Genomic DNA, 19164 nt, shown 5'->3' on the forward strand with positions numbered 1-19164 from the left:
AAAATGAAACCATTGGGGTAAAAAGTTTTGATAGGATGATTTCATATATTTGGAAGCTAACAGGGAAAAAGAGCAGAGAATCAGAAAGAGAGAGTACCCGAGTCTTCAATCCTCCCTGGACATTTTGAAACAGTTGTTTCTTAAAAAGATGTAAAGGTTTTGCTTTCATTTCACAATAAAACTCAATCATCCATAAAACCTTTTCTTTGTGCGTGTGAAATGGAATCTGTTTTTCCAGCCATGACATGTTCTCTCTTAATACACTGACTGGCCGAATAAAGGCGCCAGAGAAACACCCAGTTGGCTGGCTTGCTCTCTCAGGTACAAAAGGACACAATGAACTTGTTTTTAAAATAAATGAACCCAGTGCCATCCGTGGGACTTTCTTGGGACCAATGCTGTTATGATATGGTTCTGCTGGCTTCACTGGAATCTTTCCCAAGAAGAATTTGGTTCAAAATATTCTTCAAATAGGCAAGTCAAAAGCTTAAGCAAATTTCTAGAAGAGCTACCACCCTTTCTGCAGTGCCTCTGGACTGTGTAAATATATAATTCAGGTAGTTAAAGTGCCAGAAAGTCTGTATATCCTAAACTAAGCAGCGGAAGTGACAGTTAAGGACATTGGCACTCAAACTACACAGCACGTGCCCATACGTGTGTTACCATTACACAGCAATATCCTTTACACAATATCCACTCTCGGTCTCTGGCTTGGAGCCCTTGTCACAGAAACCATCCCTCTCCATTTTCTGCTGCTCCCGACACCCTCATGCCTCTGGTGTGCATTTCAACCCTCAGATTCTCCCTCCTCCTGCTCCTTTCACCTTCTCCCTCTCTGGCCACAAGTCTCCAGCACGAGCCCACCAACTCATGCAAACGTAGCCCACAAGCAAAGCAGCAAGTGCAGTAACTCAGCAACAAGGTCACGGTTCCCACATTAGAAGCAAAATCCTGGCCCAAAGGAAGCTGCGAAAACTGTAGGATTTCTGCCAAGGTGACGTCTGGCCCCCGGCAAGGTCCAGACAGCGGGAGACAGGAGAGGGAGACTATTCCCAGCCGATCCCAGGAGTGCAAATGAAACAACATTATGATCCTGCAGGTTTTTCTCAGGCCTGGTGCCCATGGATACTACCTGGTCTCCAAGAAAATAATCATTGAGATGGTTAACAAGGTCAGCCTCACTGCAGCATCCTCCCCACATTACAAATACTCAGCATACCACACAATTTGTGACAGTAACAAGAAAAAGTAACATGCTTTAAGGTACACGTGGGAGTTACGCAGTTTAAATGAACTTCGGGAGTGTGTTCCTGTGAAATCTACTGAAGAGAATTAATCCCTTTGGGGCAAACGCCAGGATTATTACTCTGAGTTCTCTATTCGTATCTCTTGGGGATAAACTTAGTGTTTAAAAAAATGCAATAATTAGAAATAGTCCATTTCAGGTTTGTACAGCAACTACTTTATTATTTTCAAATGCAAATGTTTGCATTGTTTGCTATTTTACAATTTTACAAACTAGGTATAAAAGACCATAAATAAATGACATAAGTTATGTGTACCTAAAATTCATGGAGGGGGAAAAAATTACAAATTAAAACAAAATAGAAAAATCTCTATATCTAACCCAGAGATTGTTCGAATGCACGAACCAAGAAATGCTGTTAGATTTTTTCAGTATGAACTAAATTATAATATGCCTCATACATTCTAATTTTAACCACAGTCCTTGCATATTCCAACATACTTGCAGTGATACAAAAAAATAAATGCACTTTCTTTTTATTTGTCTGATTAGTATTTCAGATTTTTTTTCTGGTTATGAAAATGTCACTTAAAAGAAAAATACTGCTTTTTAAGTCCTGTTTACTGGTTACTTACCAGCCTTTTGTATTTTATACATATATATTTTTAATACAATAAGATCCATCACAAAATTAGTACAGCAAGAAACCCGGACGAACATCAACCAGCGGTGTGTGAGCAGGACAATTTCTTAACAAACAGAGGCTTATCATGCGAGACAGTCCTGGCGATGACCTCTTCCCTAAGGGGAACCAGCGCCGCGCACTCACTCTCTCCTTTTGCCCCCAGCTCCGACCGGAGCAGCCGCCGCAGGTGGCCCGTGTCGGGCGGCACAGCTGGCACCTCCCGGCACCCTGACCATGCCCGGCCTCTGCCGACAGTGCGGCTGCCCTCGCTTCCCTTCCCCAGACCTGCAGCTGCCCCTCCACCAGAGCAGGCAGAATTACGGTTAATGACGAACTCGGAGGGTCCATGAGGAGGGAAAAGAGGAGGAAGCAGCAGCAGCTTTGGGACACCACTTTACGGCTCTGGTCAAGGCTGCGCCCTCTTTTAACGCAGCACATCCTGCTTCCCCCACGTCTGTTGGAGCGATCCCCTGTCCTGTGGCAGTTTGCTGTGCTGCACGGGGTACCGCAGCAGATGCCAGCCCCCTGCGGCCAGGAAGCAAGCGGGGAGCATCACCTGCCCCACTCCAAATACCCAGCGGCCGTACGTTCCCTGGGCTCTAGCGCACAGCTCCACTCAGAAACTAGCTTACACTACATTAACAGTGAATTCTCCAAACACAGAAAGCTTTTCTAGGTAGTACCAGTAAGTCACAGCACTGTTCCTCAGGCCACGGAAGAGTGCCTTCTACTGCACTTCACCAGCTCTTCTTCACCCGCACGAGGAACAGGACACATTTCACAACTCTCTTGCTAACCACTGTAACCTCACAGGTCTTGTTGCGGTTTTGTTCCTTAACGGTGCTGGGAGCAAATGAAGTGTTTAGATTATTACGTTACAAGATTTCACAGCTTGCACACAGAGCAAGGTGCCTCTGTGAATGGAAGAATTGCATATATTTGTTCGCATTCAGCAAGTCTTTAAAATCCTATTTTTGCAGATAAAAAAGGCTACTTAAGAATTCAGTTCAGGGTTACCAGTGGATGGATACGCAAGTGTTGCCTGCATCACTTTGCCATTGAGAAACTGGTTGATTTTGATCATGAACAGGGCATTAGTACGAATAAACAACACTTATGAAAATCTTTAGCACCCTTATGGATCCTGTAATCCACAACTCCAAAACTAACTTGAACTTGCCCCTGTTTCAGGCTGCAGAACTACTCATTAAGGTTAATGTGGCAGCTAAAAAATACACTTATAGATACAGAAATTTAAACATTTTAAATGTATGTGTTCTTGCTACCATTGCAGACATGAGCTATTGGCCTGCTCTCATATGACAGGGGGCTCCTGCGCTTCCAGAGATGTTTTCGGCACATTCACAGGCAGTTCTACACACGAGGTGACTCGCACGCAAACACACGCACACAAGCACACATACGCACCTTTCAGAGGAGATAATAATCCATTATCCATTCAAGGAAAAAAATATATTTATATCACTGCAATGGCACATTTTGTGTAAAATGTCACTTCAGCAACGTATATAGGCAGCTCACAGGAACTGGGTTCTTTGCTGCGGCACCTGGCCTGGTGTCCATGGTAAGATGCGTAGTGATCTGTCACCTGCATTTGTCCGAGATGCAGCAGTGACAGCCAGGGGGATGAGGAGAGAAAATAACAAAATATATAAATAAAACCAAAGGTAGGAAGAGAAAGCAGAAGGGGAGGAAGGAAAAAAAATCCAGAAGTCTGCAGGGCTTTGACACAGTACATTCCTCAGGTGACAACTGGATGCTGAGTCTTATCGAATTAGTTATCTCTCAATGAAGAAAAAAAACAGGGTGGATGGCAAGGGAAAAAAAAAAGAGAAAGTAAAAGTCACGCTCTCTTCAGAGACTGATGACTGTTCAGCATGTTTTCCAGAATCAGTGCTAGGGAAGACGCAACTGTGGATCCAGAAGGCTTCATGTCTAGTCTATGTTCCTCCATGGTCAATATGATCAATAGGATGGGCTATGAGGCCGTGAAAACAAAATCTAAATTTCCCTGCACAAAAAGAAAACACAAATATATTAAACAACATGCAACAAAACAGACGCACACCTGCCCGAATGCCTCCTCTTAGGTTTCCCAGCAGAAGCACTGCTGCATGTAGCCAGCCCCTCCTCAGCTGGTGCAATTGCTGATTCGCATCAAAGGAAAAGACCTGAACTCATCTCTGCCCCGGTGAAGAGGTAACACGGCAGCTGGTTCATGGAATTAAACCTCTCCCCAGAGAGAGGAGAAGGACTTCCTAAAGGACAGAGGAGAAAGTAGGAAGAGACGCAATTCTTGCACAAAAGGGTGGCTGAACGGCAAAGGCAGGAGGCTGCAGCACATTGCCATGGTCTCGCTGGCTGCTTCAGCTGTCTTGGGCCAGCGAGACAAATACAACCAGCAGTTCTCAAAAGGGTGAGAACCCTTTGCCTTCCTTGTGCCTTTTCTTTCCCTCATGCTATTTCAAAGTCTTGCCTCCATGACATATCTTGTAAACACATATGTAATCTATCTATATATATATCTTTATGCGTGCCACCTATCTTTTTTTAATCTGCTCTCCTCCAGCTAAAATCGCATTCAAATGGATGCACCCTCACTTGGCCTTATTTTATCACAGGGAACACAACCACCAATGGCAGTTCTGAAAACCTGGCATCTGAGCTGCCTTCACAGTTTTCATTCTATAGAGACACAGGTTTCATTCTGGGTGGAAAATATTGGAGTGTTTTGAATTACCGTTACTAGACTCCAATAAAGCAATTTTACAAACTGGCCAGAAAATTGGCTGTATTTTGTTTTTACGTAAAAAGACAATCTCAACAGAACGCAACAGATTTACAGCAAGCAGAAACTTAAAGTATCTCTGCACTTAAAGAAGCAAAAGAATTTTTGCTGCTGAAAGTACAAGTGCCAGGTCTTTAAAATGAGTAACCACTTCTTACGTTGCCTGGCAAAATGACATTAACACATGCTGGTTTAAGTAGTTTTTTAAAAGAAATCTTAAATTTCTTGAAATGGAAAAGCTTTTATAAGTAATACTGCAGAACAGTTTTTACTAAGCTGTCATGACTTGACAAGATCTAAATTTAGCATCTCATATTCTGAACAAGTTGTTTTCTGAGAAAATTGGGGGTGAGGGAGAATTAGTGGTTAAAATCAGCAAGTTATTGCTAAAAGTGACAAAAAGTGATGTGAGTGACGATACAGTAAGTATGAGTTGTCCAACTGAGTGAGCTGTTTTGGATTCAGAATAAATGCAATTATTAAAAAAACTTGACATATAAAACCACAAAATAATTTCTGAATTTGCGGTCAGGTGAGGAGTGGGACCAAAATATTATAGACCAAAGAACAAGTCTTAGTGCCATCAAAATATAAATCTCACCTTTCTGACATTGTGCCTGGCACAGCTGAAATGCAATGTCTATTCTAGAGGATGTGTCATGAAAATCCTCCTCCTACCCAGCACAGCATAAGTGGGCCCAATCCTGTCTCTCTTCTAAGGTCATCTCATCACTTTGGTCCTCGAAAGGACTTTAAAAGGAATCTAATTTATACACTCTGTTCAAAAAGAGTAATAAAAGCTTTAATATAAATAAAATACAAGCCTAAATGTGTTCAGAGCTTTACTGGATAAAGCTTTATCCAATGTGACCTAATGAGGACAACTACATTCCTATAGCAGTCACCTCCACCTAGCAACCCAGGGGATGCTTTCATTTACTCAACTCTCCTTCTATTTCTTAAGAGGAGTTGGAGGGCAGCTTTTCAAGCAGGTCATGCTCCATCTTGTTTGACATACTTGCAGAGGGGTGCTTAGACCTTAGCCATGCAGCCTACACCTGGCACTCACACCCACGGTTGCCTTGATAATCCAGCCTATGGGGCTGGTTTCAGAAGTGAATTTGGTTCCCACAGGTGATGAGACTGGATCAGCATGTCCGAAGTGTAACACTGCTGCATAACATAGAGCTATCACCATACCCGACACCCAAACTGTGCAAAACCAGGAAGGCTGCATGCACAATCCCATTTCCTTCTGCTCCCTCTCCCTTAAAACCACTGACACAGCAACTGAAACTGATCTTTCTAAAACACAAATATTGGTTCTACTCTTGTTCATGAGAGGGCAGGAAAAATCCTTCGTTCTTCTTGGTGCATGTATGAGTATCTGCACTTTACAAGGTTATTCTTACTTTCTATGGGATCCATATGTGTGGTTCTTCCACACGAAAAATAAGGGCATCCCTACTGCTCTCAGTGCGAAGTGGGGTCAGGCTCTTAGCACTGAACTGAGTGAGCACCAAGACACACTCTTACACCTTGTCTGCACATCCTAACACACTTGAGAGCAAGACCAGGTTTTGAAACAGAGCAATTTTAACCATCATTAAATAGAGCAAACAATGGGAAACACTAAGCAATTAGTCTGGGAAACCAGCACAGGTTCATACAAACCAGTTGGAAACCCCAAGTAATACATACTACAGCACTTTCCACCCCCCCAACAGTGATGAAATCCTAGCACAGTTTAAGAAATAAAGCACCATGAATGTGTTGGACACTGTATTTCCACTGACCTTCTCCACATGGCAAAGGGAATCACTTCTTGAAAGAGAAAAGAAGTCTGAAAGCTCCACAGCCACGATTGTCACAGCTGACTACTGGCAAGATGTTCACAAAATGTTTTTAAGTGGTAGGATTCAGCACAGCACAACAACAGCCAATAATCTCCTCAGAAGTCCAGTTTTGCCCAGTAATCCACGAGGTGGGTCATTTCATGTCTCAAACCCGTAAATGGGTAGATCACTAACCGATAGGCACTGATTAGCCAAATGATATTCTCACTGAGGCTTCTGCAAGGTATTAGTGATGCATCAAGTCTGCAAAAAATATCCTAGGGCAGATTCTTCATTCCAGTGAAAGATGCACAACGGTGGTTTCACCCACAAATAAAATACTATGGTTGTATTCCTATGGGTCATAGGGAGAAGGAAAGTAATTTTGTTTTTGTTTTTTTAAGCACAGTATCTGGCAGCAAACATAGCATCAAAACTTGAATGTGACTTTATATTTATATAGATACATGTATTTTACATATCGTTGATCAACAGAGAAGTATGTTCCAAGAAACAATTTGTTCCAGGTCTGGTTTAAAATGACGGCTTGTCATTTCTGGAGGCCCCCCTCCCAACACACACGCTCGGTTTCCACAATCTGTACATCAAGCAATGCTGCAGATCTTTATTTCGACGGGCGAGGAGACGAAGTAAAAAAAGTGCAGTTCTTCAATTAAAGTGCATGGATGAGGTAAACTAATTTCAAGAGTTTTGAGTTTATTCAGTACTGGCTCAGACGGGAACCATCCTGCCGTGCATCTGTTGCATTTGGGTGCGCATTGCTTGAACGCTGCTCAAGATCTTGTTCTGGTGCACGATGGCAGTGATCCCAATCCTTGCCAGGTCACTGTGGAAAGCAAGAGAAGAAGCAGGGGGCTCAGAACCGTGGATCAGATGCCGGTGCAGAGAAAAATATTAAAAGCCAACCGCAAGCAACACAGCAAAAGCAAGGCAGATGTACAGAAATGTTTAATTAAATAAGTGCAGGCATTGTGGAGGCATTTTAAAGTTATCCTCCGTCCAAATGAAAGGCATTCCATTCCTTTAATGACTGTAATGATATGTAGCACAAAGCAAAAGAGGCCGATTAAATCCAGATTTACCAGGTTTTTTGTTATATCGCTGAGTACTTACTCCTGGTTCATATGCACCACAGCCTCTAGGGTGGTATAGCCAGCAGCTGTGAAGTTATCCTTGTATCGCTCCATTTTAATGGCTTGGAGCCAGTCACTGACAGAAACAACCGCCGAGAACTCAGGGGAGCTGGGATCCAGCAGGGTTGTGCTAGGTCTGGATGCCAAACAGTGAAAGGACAGAGAAATGGTGTCAGCTGGATCATGAATCGCAAACCAAAGTTTGGTCTCTGCAACAATTATCCTCAATGATTAGGGAAAGTAAGGGCAAGACATTGCGCCCAGCGAAACTGGTGGCTCTCTCCACAGCAACATAGATCAATGCAAGAAACTTAACAAAATGCAAAGTAATAGGCCAATTTCTGCTAAGAATGAATTTGACCTTAGGTTTCTATTTTTGCTTCCAGATCTAATTTGAACCACTATGCTGCTTACAATTTCCACCTCAGATGCAACCAAGTTCATAGAAAATGCTTTTACTTCAAAAAACAAAGAAGATGGCAGTGCTGGAAGGCGTTCAGCCTGCTGGGTCTGTATCTCACACGCAGCAATGCAAGACCTTGCCAAACCTGCATGTGTCAGACCTCAGCTCAGCAACTATAGAGACACTACTGAAGTATGCGCAAAGGAACTGGCAGCTCACAACCTGCCAGACTGGTTTGGAGGGCAAAATTCAAGGCGGGTTCAGATAAGTCCTGCTTCTAGCCAGGTTTGTGGGGAAGCTCAGTGCAGTCAATCAAACTCAGGACAGCAGGGAGTTAATCCCCTCTTTAATCAGTCCATTCCTGACCAGCGCGTGTGCCAGGAGTGGTGGGAATCACGTGAGCTTTGATCTTTGTTTGCACAAAGATCTCATTTTCTCATTTTCCCTTGCACAGATTTGTGAATAACTATTTTTACAAAATTTGCTTCTCTTATTCATATCTCATTTATTATTTCATTTATATTGTAAATCACAGTTTCATTAAATCATTATAAATTACTACTATCTATCTAACTAAAACAATTATCATTTAGCAATTTATTTGAAAATGCACATCATCAAACATTAGGTGTGCAATAGCATAGTTATGTCTTGCCTAAGGCACCGAGTACGTGCTGGTAATACTTGGTACAACTCTTTTACTGTACTATCTAACATAAGACCAATGATGGCAACCTAATTATATACAATTATGCTTCACTTATAAAGTCATATTAATAATGTTATACGCATATTTGAAATTCATATTCCAAAGAGAAGAAATATAAAGATCTATAAATAGCCATGAACATGAAATGACCTTGAATAGGCTACTAACTTCCGTTTTTTATATATATATACACACACATATATACATACACACACACACAAAATGACCTTGAACAGGCTATTAACTTTTGTAAAATCTATGTATTTTCAAAGAGCATCTGTAAATTGGAAAGAAAGCAAAATGGAGGAGTTTATACTGTGATTCTCAAATCAGATTATCACAGCAGATCACATTGTGATTCTCACCATGTAAATTATTTAAGCCTCAAGGGTGGATACCTTTTTGCCAGGCTACCAATGTGATTAGGGCAATCTGGAAGACACGTGGTGACAGTGGCCTCACAGGGTTAATAATCCCTCTTCTGATAATGTACTTTGTAAGCAAGAGTCACAAAGGGATCTACAAGTTTAAAAATTAAAATAGCTTTTTCCAGGATGTTGTTCTGTTGGAGGCTAAATCAGAATGTCTGTTACTCCTTCACTGATTCAAGAAACTTAATTTTGTATTGCCCAATGGATATTTTTGTACCTTCCTCTCTACTGAAAAATATTTTCCCATTACCTTCCTCTTGTGTCTTTTCTTTTAAGCTTTTGTCCATATTTGCTGTAAGCAAGTTTACCTTACAAAGCAAAGACATTTGAAAAAAACAGAACAAACCTGGTGTAAACTAGTAAAGCTCCTATTACTTCAGCAGTGTTTCACCAGCTTAAACAAACTGCTGATCTGTCCCAACAAAGATATTTTGGTTTTACCCTACAACTCTGGGAGTTTCCTTCCTACTGCGCTTCTTTTGCACGTACCAGGTATACCATGCTTAGCAAACAAAACAAAACACAAATGTAATGTGGGATCGGTGGAGACATGAAACAGGCTTTCCACAAAATTAAATTCAAATTCACATAAAAATTAATCCACACCTTCCCAATGCCCGCAAGGCATTGGCTGTAATGCCGTAACGCTCATTTGCAAATCCTACACAAATCTAGGGTTTATAAAACTTGATGATGTACTTTTCCTGCAGAAAACCACATCACTCCTGTTAGCTACACTGCATTAAGGCTACCCGTTCAAGCCCCTTTCACTAGAGGGGGAGAAGGAAAAGACGCAGCAAACTTTGTCTTCAAACAGAGTTTGCCTGCATCAGAACTTTTTCAGGACATGCTTAAGACTGTGCTATAAAACTGGTCAGCGCTGGTGTTATACAGAAACAGCTCTGCTCATTTGATTTTCCTTCTCACAGAGCTAGGGAGAGGCTGGGGTGCCCAGTGGGGTTCAGCAGTGTGCCAGCACGGCCACTCTACTCTCCTGCACGGTGCAATGTCTGCTGTGCAGTCTGGCTCTGCAGGGCTACAGAGCACGCTTTAATCCCAGCGCAGAGGTTTAGGTGACTTGCGGCTTTGCCTGTCATCTCCACTGTGCTCCCTCATACATCACCATTACAAAAGCACAGCTGACCTGGAGCTCTCGCTGCCTGTCCTCTTCAGGCTGTTGGGATTGCGGATGAGTTTGTCCAGCATGTTGACGATCTGTCCAAATTTAGGCCTGTCACTGCGTTCCTTCTGCCAGCAGTCTAACATCAGCTGATGGAGAGCAATGGGGCAGTCCATCGGAGGTGGCAGCCGATACCCTTCTTCAATGGCTTTAATAACCTATAAATGGCACAATTAGGAAGACATTAGAGAACATCAGACACCACTCACATCTACCAGCTGAGTATCATTTATCCTAGGGCAATCCGAAGTATGGAAACAAATCCACAATTAAGTGAAACAACATGGAAAATTGCACTCAGACTCAGGCAGTTGGTGGTCTCAGAACTGTCATTTCTCTTCAGCAATTCAAAACTAAAAGGGTACAGCATCCAAAGCAGACATCAGATACAGCAGGACAATGTATCACAAAAGAGCACATGGGATACAGGGATGACAAAACAGCCTAGGTTAGAACTAAGCAACTATCCTTGTTGGACAGAGGGTGGGAGAAGCAACAGCTCTACAGCAAATCTTTAAAATCTGTCAGTTTTGGGTGCAATATGTTGAAGATGAAATTTTCCCCATCATTTTTAGGGTACAGCAGATCACCCCCTCCTCCCTCTCCTCCTGGGCTAGCTCATCTCTGTCAGTAATACAGACCTTGTAGAGAACCTGTTCTCTCACCACTGTATGCTCTGAACCAAGAAGTGCAGAGATGGGAACCCTTTTGTGCAGCTTTATCAATGAAGTTACAGAAGTCCAACGCAGCAGCTTAAGTACGCATTTCATATTTAATAGAAACCAGAAAAACTCACAAGCTGAAGTCATTTCAAACCCTCCAGAAAGGGCTCCAGAGCTCAGTACTCTGATGGCTTCTTAGCTCTCTCAAGAGAATGGGACATGACCAGGACTCAATTCTGATATGACAGGGACATGACCAAGAAGCCTTCAAATCTTAATTAATCGATATGACTTTGCTGGCAGGATTCACCATGAGACTAGAGACCAGGAACGCACATAGATTGAATTGTGCTAAATTCCCTCGTTCTGGTCTTGTCCAATTAGTGGCTAAAATCCACTGGGAGGACAGGGCGAGGGATATGCTTGCACTATTAGCAGCTATTCAGTGACCACAAACAAAGTGGCTCTCACTACTCCAGAAAGTATAAAGACCCTTTTGATTTCTCTTGATTCAACAGACACTGAGAATAATTTGCAATCCACTTCTGCTTTGTTGTGAAAAGCACTGCTCTCACCATCGTTAAGGAGAAAAAAATGGTATGTCTGTGCCATGTGCTAAAAAGAAGATGCAAAGACAGTAATATTGGCTTTCACTGTCCTGTTCAAGGCAGCTTTTCGACATGGTCTAGAACCGCACATTAGCAGTGTATACCAGCCTAATATGCTAGCTCTGCGTTTGTTGCATTGAGCTCCACTGTGCTCTGTAGACATGCCTGATATAACTGAGACACATCTGTTGTTTTATTTTCTTGCTAAGTCTTGATGACTTCCTGTTAGCAAAGGAAGGCAAGATTGGGTGCCAGAAGAGACATTTCACATCAGAAGGAAATTAAAATTATATCCCCCATTTAGATTAAATGCCATCCACATCCACACACTCTTTGAAAATGTTCAGCTCTACATAAGAAAGCAGATGACTTGTAAAATGACTTAACCACTCCCATGACCATATATTCAGATCAACATTTTCTTCTTCCTTTATATGTTTGCAAATCCCCTGGGAAAAGAATTATGGATAATCTATGCCTCATTTTCACTGGGATTTTTTTTTTTTCATTTAATAAAAATTCTATTAGCAAAAGCTCTTATTAGCATTATTATTAAATACTCTTCTGGAATAGCAGCCGTTGTGCATGCTCCCTCTTGGAATACACTGAAGTAGTCCAGATGGTATGGTTAAACAGGACATGCATAATTTAAGAATGGTCATTTAGGAAAGCTGCTTTTTAATGTCCTCAGGGGGCAGCTATGCAATTGTCGCAAGGATGCTCTGACTGATAATCAGAATTGGATTTCATATGTATTGTTTCCTACAAGAAATAAAATCATCTGGAAGAATTACAAGCACACTGGGGCTTGAAGAATTAACTACTAATAGGAAGCCCCATTAAATTCAACTGTTTTTTCTTAAAGACTTTCAATAAAGTTGAGATTTAATGTCAACATTCAAATCTTCCCTCTCTTGACAGTATTACGATCTGACAATTTAAATATATTAATTTCCTTTCCTCCATTCTTCTTACTTTAATTGCTTATAATATTTTTCCTAAATTTTTTTTTAAAAAAAGGAAAAACAAAAAAAAGAAAGGAAAAAAGATTCATTCACAAGTTATAGACCCTAACTTGAGAATCCCCTATTCCCTGACCATAGGCCAGGCTTGAAGTATTCAAGGAAGTCTCAGTTCCAGAGAGGTTCCCTGAGAAAACAGGAATCTACCACCCATGATATCCTTTTAAAAACCTGGAGCAAATGTCATATAACCATACAGGAATTGACACAGAAACACATCAGCAGACATCTAAGGACAAAGATAAAGGTGCGAGGGGAAAGGGAGAGAAAAGGAAGAGGAAGCTCAGGAGACTCACATCTTGATTGGACATATCCCAGTAAGGTCTTTCTCCGTAGGACATCACTTCCCACATGACGATGCCATAGCTCCACACATCACTAGCTGATGTAAATTTACGGTAGGCAATTGCCTCTGGTGCAGTCCACCTGATGGGGATCTTACCACCCTGTCACAAATAAAAGAAACCATCACAAATAAAAGAAACCACAGGCTAGAGAATCACTGACCCAGTAATGTGTGTGGCTGACACTGTTCTACGCTGCCATTAAACATACAAAATGGTTTTCTGTACGCAATTCCAGAATCCTTCTTAAAAAGGCCTCCACTTTCTCTTTTTCTTGCCATAAAACTGTCAGATCCAACCAGGAGGCAATGCTGCCCATCTGTTTTCTTCAGTCACAAGGAGGCGAACCAGTAAATTGTTAAATGCATTTTTATCGGCCCTCTAAGAGATCTCTGCTTAGGGCTATGCTGAAGCATGAGAACAAGCAAGGGGTTTTACAAAGTATATATTAGAGATCTAGTTGACAAAACAAATAAGTACATACTGTTAATTACTATTTCCTTGCTTGCCTGTCTGACCTGTTTGGCCTGTTTCAGAAAAATGGGATTATAAACGTTTTGCTTTTCAAAAAGGTAAAATAAAGAGAGGATAAACTTGGAAGATTTATGAATACTGTGGTGTTTCCCATAGGCAATATCCCAACTCCTACCAGAGATGTGAGACTGCAAGCAAGCCTCTGGGCTCTCCCAGTCCCTGTGGGAGGAGTTTAACACCAGGACACGGTACAAGGCTGCTTTTGATACCTGTTGGAGAGAGCTGCCTCTTGTTACAATACTTCTTTTTAAACAAATAAAAACACTCAGGCATCTGATTTGGGCCACTGAGGTCCTGCACTGTTTTAGAAGGAACTCACTCCATCCTGTTTATCTGATTTTGCCTTAGCTGAGTGATCCCAGGCCAGAGATTTCTCCTTTTGTTTATGCTAATATGCAAGGTGTTTTTAATTGAGCTTTTGGTTTCCTGCAGTTCCACCTGGGGAATGACTTAAGCTGAACAAAGGTTTTAGGTTTTTTTCATTTGTTTTTATGCTTTTTTGATTATTTTGGTAGGTTTTTTCTCAGCAATCTTCTAGATAGTTTTTATCCATAACTGAGTGCAGCATGTGCATACTTAATGGTTTATTGTTCTAATATCTCTCTCAAGTGTTTGACAGGGACTTGTTCCAAAGCCAAGTGAAATCAAAAGAGGTCCTTCTCCTGGCTTCTTTGGCCTTTGCATCAGGACCTTTGTGAATCAGGTTGTAGCAGTATATGCCTTGTGTGGCTATAGCATGCTTTCACTTTAATGAGTTATACTACTAATGGGGAGCAGAATGCACCATTCTCTTAAAAAAGGATGCTTTAAAAATTGCATTCTATTGCATCATCTCCAGTTATGAAAATGCTCTATTCCTCCTTTCAGACACAGATGCATGGACATTGTTTATACATGGTTGTCATTCTAAAAATTGTCAATAAGCTCTTTTTATTTAGCTGCTCGAGTACAGTGGAGTTCATCCAAATTTTCCTGATCCTTCATTACTGATACTAAATGAAAACAATGCACTGTAATGCAAATGACATTGATTCCCTGTAGTTTACTCTTGAGAGCAAACATAATACTATATCTCCACTCACTAAATTCAAAGGGAGGATTTTCAATCATTTCTGTCTTGCCCTTGTGTGTTTGTCTAAACTTTGATTTCCCTGAATACAGCTTTTCAGACCTCTGCTTCTGCTTCTTCCACTTGCCACCCTTATGAGTGAGAAACACCAAGGCTGGCCAGCATTTAATACTACATGAGTCTATCCTTCCCTGTAATGAACTCTGAATCCATTAAAGGATGAGTGTTGAGATTAAACTGCAAAATCTGAGTGCTGCAAACAAACTCTGCACTAGGGAGAACAGATGGAGAATGGCAGATATTTAAAAACGAAGAAAATAAGCAATTAAAAAAGGAGACTTTATAAACTCTGACTTTTTTTTCTTCATGCGCATGTTAATTACAGAGGTATTGGTACAAAGGCTGGTAATGGTTGGGATGTTGTTCTGTGGCCAGAAGTACTTCCATTAGTACTATTCCACATGCAGCATATTAAAACTTTAGCAAAATTAGTTAACAGTGGGATGCTGAAATATAGATAAAATGGGAAAGAAACAAAAAATGGGAATGCAGGCCCCACGCTTTTCCCAATTCACAGTCCAAATTACTTAGGGTCAAATTTATTACTAGCTTTGTGATGGGCAAAAGTGAATTTATCTTTTTTTTTTTTTGGTGGCATATCTACACTTGCTGAATCAAGCCTCAGTGGGACTAGCCACTTGCAAATAATTATGCATGTCTGTAGATATCAGAAGGAATAGAAGCCCAGGCTCTAATTTATGGCATCAGATTCCTGTCACGCACTCTAGCACACTGAAGGAACCAGAGGAATACATGGGTCACATCCTCAGAGACGAAATACTGATGTAGGCACTGATGTAGCAATAACACTATATCAATTTATACTAGCTATGGAGTCTGGGCCAATGTTTATTTTTAGGTTGTGATATAGGTTTTCACTTATGACTGAGATTATTTTAAAACAAACCATTGTTACCTCCCACACAGTCAGACAAAACCAATATGTAGGCAAGAAAACCCACTGGACATTTTCTTTCCCTCCTTACCCGTGTGGTATAAGCTGCTTCAGGGTCGTCTTCCAGGACACGGGACATGCCAAAGTCAGACACTTTGCAGACCAAGTTGCTGTTGACTAGTATGTTCCGAGCAGCTAAATCCCGATGCACATAGCTCATATCAGACAGATACTTCATTCCTGAGCCAATGCCACGAAGCATCCCCACCAACTGGATGACTGTAAATCTGCCATCATTCTTCTGCATACAGGGAAAGGAAGAAAATCACAGCGCATTAAGCTAAAAGCTACATTATTGCCATTGCTGAAATTGGCAAAGAGCATATCTCTGGATTCCCATCTTCTCTCAAATAAAATGCAATGTTATTTCCTCACTCTCCTGACTAGTGTCTATAATTCACCAGTAAAGTACAAACCCAGAGGTTCTGTCACAGCTTCCAGTGGTGCAGTATCCAGTTTGCAATTAATCTGGTTTTAATGAGTCTATAGCATTGTGATGCTTTCAAAAATGGAGCAAATCAGAACTGTTCCCATTAAACATGGGTTATTTAAGACCCTGCTACTTTAAACATTACATTTAGTCTATATCCTTCCACATTACATTTATTCTGGTTTTCAATAGGAGCAACACAGAAAACAGAATTTCCCAACTACAAACATAATTTCTTTAAAAATGCTGAATTTTCAGTATCCTTCTGCAAAAAAGAACCAGAATGTAAACCAGAAAATGTTTCCCAGTGTAAAATCTCCTTAGCTTATTATGAAGAAAATCACCTACCCTGAGGAAGGCATCCAAGGAGCCATTCTCCATGTACTCAGTTATGATCATTACTGGTTTACCTAGAGTTTGCAGAAAGAAAAACACAATTCCTTGATGAACACCAATGTTAATGGGATAAAAATGTGTTGCACATGATTTTACTGCCAAGACACCTGGCTTACACAATCTAATCTAATTTGAAAAGCACCAAGCTTATGCCTCAGCTGTGGGGAGCAAGAGAAGAAATATTATAGGACAGAAACATTTAAAGGGCCCCATCTGGAAGGTTAACCCTTTGGTTGACTCATTGACAAGGTCTTTAGCTAAAGTGGCTCCTGTTCTCTAAGGAATATATGAATTGATAACTGAGAGCTAAGAAACAAAGATCTGTTCAAACTTGACAAAAATCTTTAGCGTAATTAAATTGCTTGCAGACTAGAAAGCCTTCCTCTTTCAAAATGGAATTCGTGAATGCTTTGGTCTCTCTGCCTCTTTCAAAAGATCAACGCTTTAGGCGAGTTAGAAGCTGTCAGCAGCTACGAGGTATTCCAAGACAACTGGATTTAAGAATGCAAAATACAAGCTGTTCTTCTCAACTTTCTCTGTCCTGAATTTGTATCCCGTGTCTCTCGTTATTTATAAATGAGCCAAAGCCATTTGCCTCATGAAGTCAACCACAGGATAAATGATTCAATGAATTGTGTCACATGTGGGGTACAGTGCTTCAGCAGCACTCAGCTTTCCATGCTGCAATACAGAGAGCCAAGCTGGGCAATATGAAGAGAAATGTAATGTAATGTGAGTGACATGGGGATGCTTTCTAGGCACTCTCCTGCCTAAAACAACTGCAAATACATAAATAATGCTTGATGCTGTCTTTAAGAGCTTTACAAAGTCATACAACTCTGAAACTGAAAACATTTAGGTACATACAAGTAACACTAGTTATTCCACAGGGTTAAATCATGCTGGATATTCAGCATCTAGATATTTGCAGAAATGAGTCCAATATCATCACCATTCTAAAAGTCAGCAATGGGAGATGTAGAGAAGTAACTTATCAAAGGTTGAATGGCAAAAGCCTGGTCCCAAGATGAGCACTGTTAAGCCCACCTGAAGTCAAGGGAGCACCTGACACTCAGCACCAGGCTGGCATGGCAACCCTTCCCCCCAGTTCTGCTTTAGCTACAGGAACTATTGAGTTTCTTCCTAAATAAAAGACAGTGTCCCAGAGAAACTCTGCTTTTGTACTTCCTGGAGCAGCTCTGAATAAGGGAACATTGTGGGGAAAGAAGGGTTCAATGGACACATCACCTAGACTGTAGATAGCTCAATTCTGTCTTGGAATCAGAGGTATCAGAACTACTCAACTTTTCCTTGCTTCTGTCACCAGCAAATATCTGCTCCAGAACAACCAGCTATGAAAATTACCCTACTGTGAAATGTTGCAGCATTGAAAGTTCCCCTAATCATTTCTACCTCAGTGCATTTTTCACCAAGATGCTTTTCTCTTCATTTGTCAGGGATTTCTGTTTTTGAAGTAACCCCTTTTTTTGGTTAGAAAACAATATGCTATAAGGACTCACTGTACTGAAAATTTTACATCATTTCACGTAGGCCAACATGTATGTGCAATACACCGCTTATTTCACTCATTATTACTTATTTCACCTTTTCAGTTCCAATCTTTCCTTTGCAGGCCTTTTACTATTCCTGCTTCTCCTTCCCTTCCCTACTGATATCAAAACTCTTACTGTTTTGGTCCCATGCAAACTGGCATGCCTGTGAAATGCCAGTCTGGCAGCTGAACCCTTTCTGATTTGCATGAATGCAGCAGAGAAGCGATGGTATTGCATAAAGCAAACTGCTCTGGATGAAGGGCTTAGTGACCTTGGCTGAGTACTTGCACTCTTAAGGAAAGGGATGTGATAAAACATTATTCTCCCTCTAATTCACTTTTGCAAGCATTCTTTGGTAGAAAGAGAAAAAACTCCAACCAAATCTGCATATGTCACTGTTTCATTTATCCTTTGCAACTGTGACCGGAACCCTTCCACTGAACAAATACAGCTAAATGAGTTTTAATTAACCTTCCTCAATCAAAAGATACTATGTCAACGTAGAAAGGAAGAAAAGGAGACTCTTTCAGTGCATTAACATGTAATTTCATTACTCAGGCACTTCTTTAGCAGGGGAGGGGGACAGAGAGAGGAGAAGTTACCATCAGCAAGTCAATTATTAAAGTACTTGACTAGCAGCCAATAATGTATTCAAGGTTTTTTGCTGCCTCTCTCAACCCCCATCTACACCACTATTTATCTCACATTTTAATTTTCAGTTTATTAAATGCATTCATTTATCACAGCATTCAGAAAACCTATGGAGAAATTGAGATAAATGTCTTCTTACGTAGCCCTATTTACCAAACACACCAGCTCTGAGGTAACCAAGCCAGCTTGCTGTGGAAGCATCGCTTACTGCGAGTCAGGCAATGAAACGTTCTTGGATCGGGCTACCACCTCCTCAGTGAAAATTTCAAATCATTTTAATTCAGTGACAACTGCATTATGCAAATGCATACAGTCATTTATAACTGCTAGAGCTGTAATAGCTCAGGGGTTTCCAGCCTCAGTGGGATTTCAGCACAAAGATTCCCCTGTTGCCTTTCTTTTACAGAGGTGCTAGAAAAATCACTGTC

The 19164-nt window shown here is 41.1% G+C and overlaps 1 protein-coding gene across 2 annotated transcripts in view; it reads right to left on the reverse strand.

Moving 5' to 3' along the window:
- Positions 1–1546: 1546 nt before the first annotated feature.
- The window catches only part of EPHA4 (EPH receptor A4), a 118256-nt gene continuing 100638 nt past the window's right edge, over positions 1547–19164 (reverse strand). The window contains exons 12-19 of one of the 2 annotated variants that reach the window (XM_072867810.1): positions 16485–16546; positions 15738–15947; positions 13041–13190; positions 10417–10610; positions 7710–7865; positions 6537–7422; positions 3360–3963; positions 1547–2774 (exon numbers count right to left, since the gene is read on the reverse strand). In XM_072867810.1, the coding sequence (XP_072723911.1) occupies positions 7308–7422; positions 7710–7865; positions 10417–10610; positions 13041–13190; positions 15738–15947; positions 16485–16546 (887 nt within the window). In that variant the 3' untranslated portion in view covers positions 1547–2774; positions 3360–3963; positions 6537–7307. Of the gene's footprint in view, positions 3964–6536; positions 7423–7709; positions 7866–10416; positions 10611–13040; positions 13191–15737; positions 15948–16484; positions 16547–19164 lie in introns of both variants that reach the window. The other variant, XM_072867809.1, reaches the window with a different exon arrangement.

The sequence above is a fragment of the Ciconia boyciana genome, chromosome 7, assembly GCF_034638445.1.
Source record: "Ciconia boyciana chromosome 7, ASM3463844v1, whole genome shotgun sequence".
Taxonomy (NCBI): domain Eukaryota; kingdom Metazoa; phylum Chordata; class Aves; order Ciconiiformes; family Ciconiidae; genus Ciconia; species Ciconia boyciana.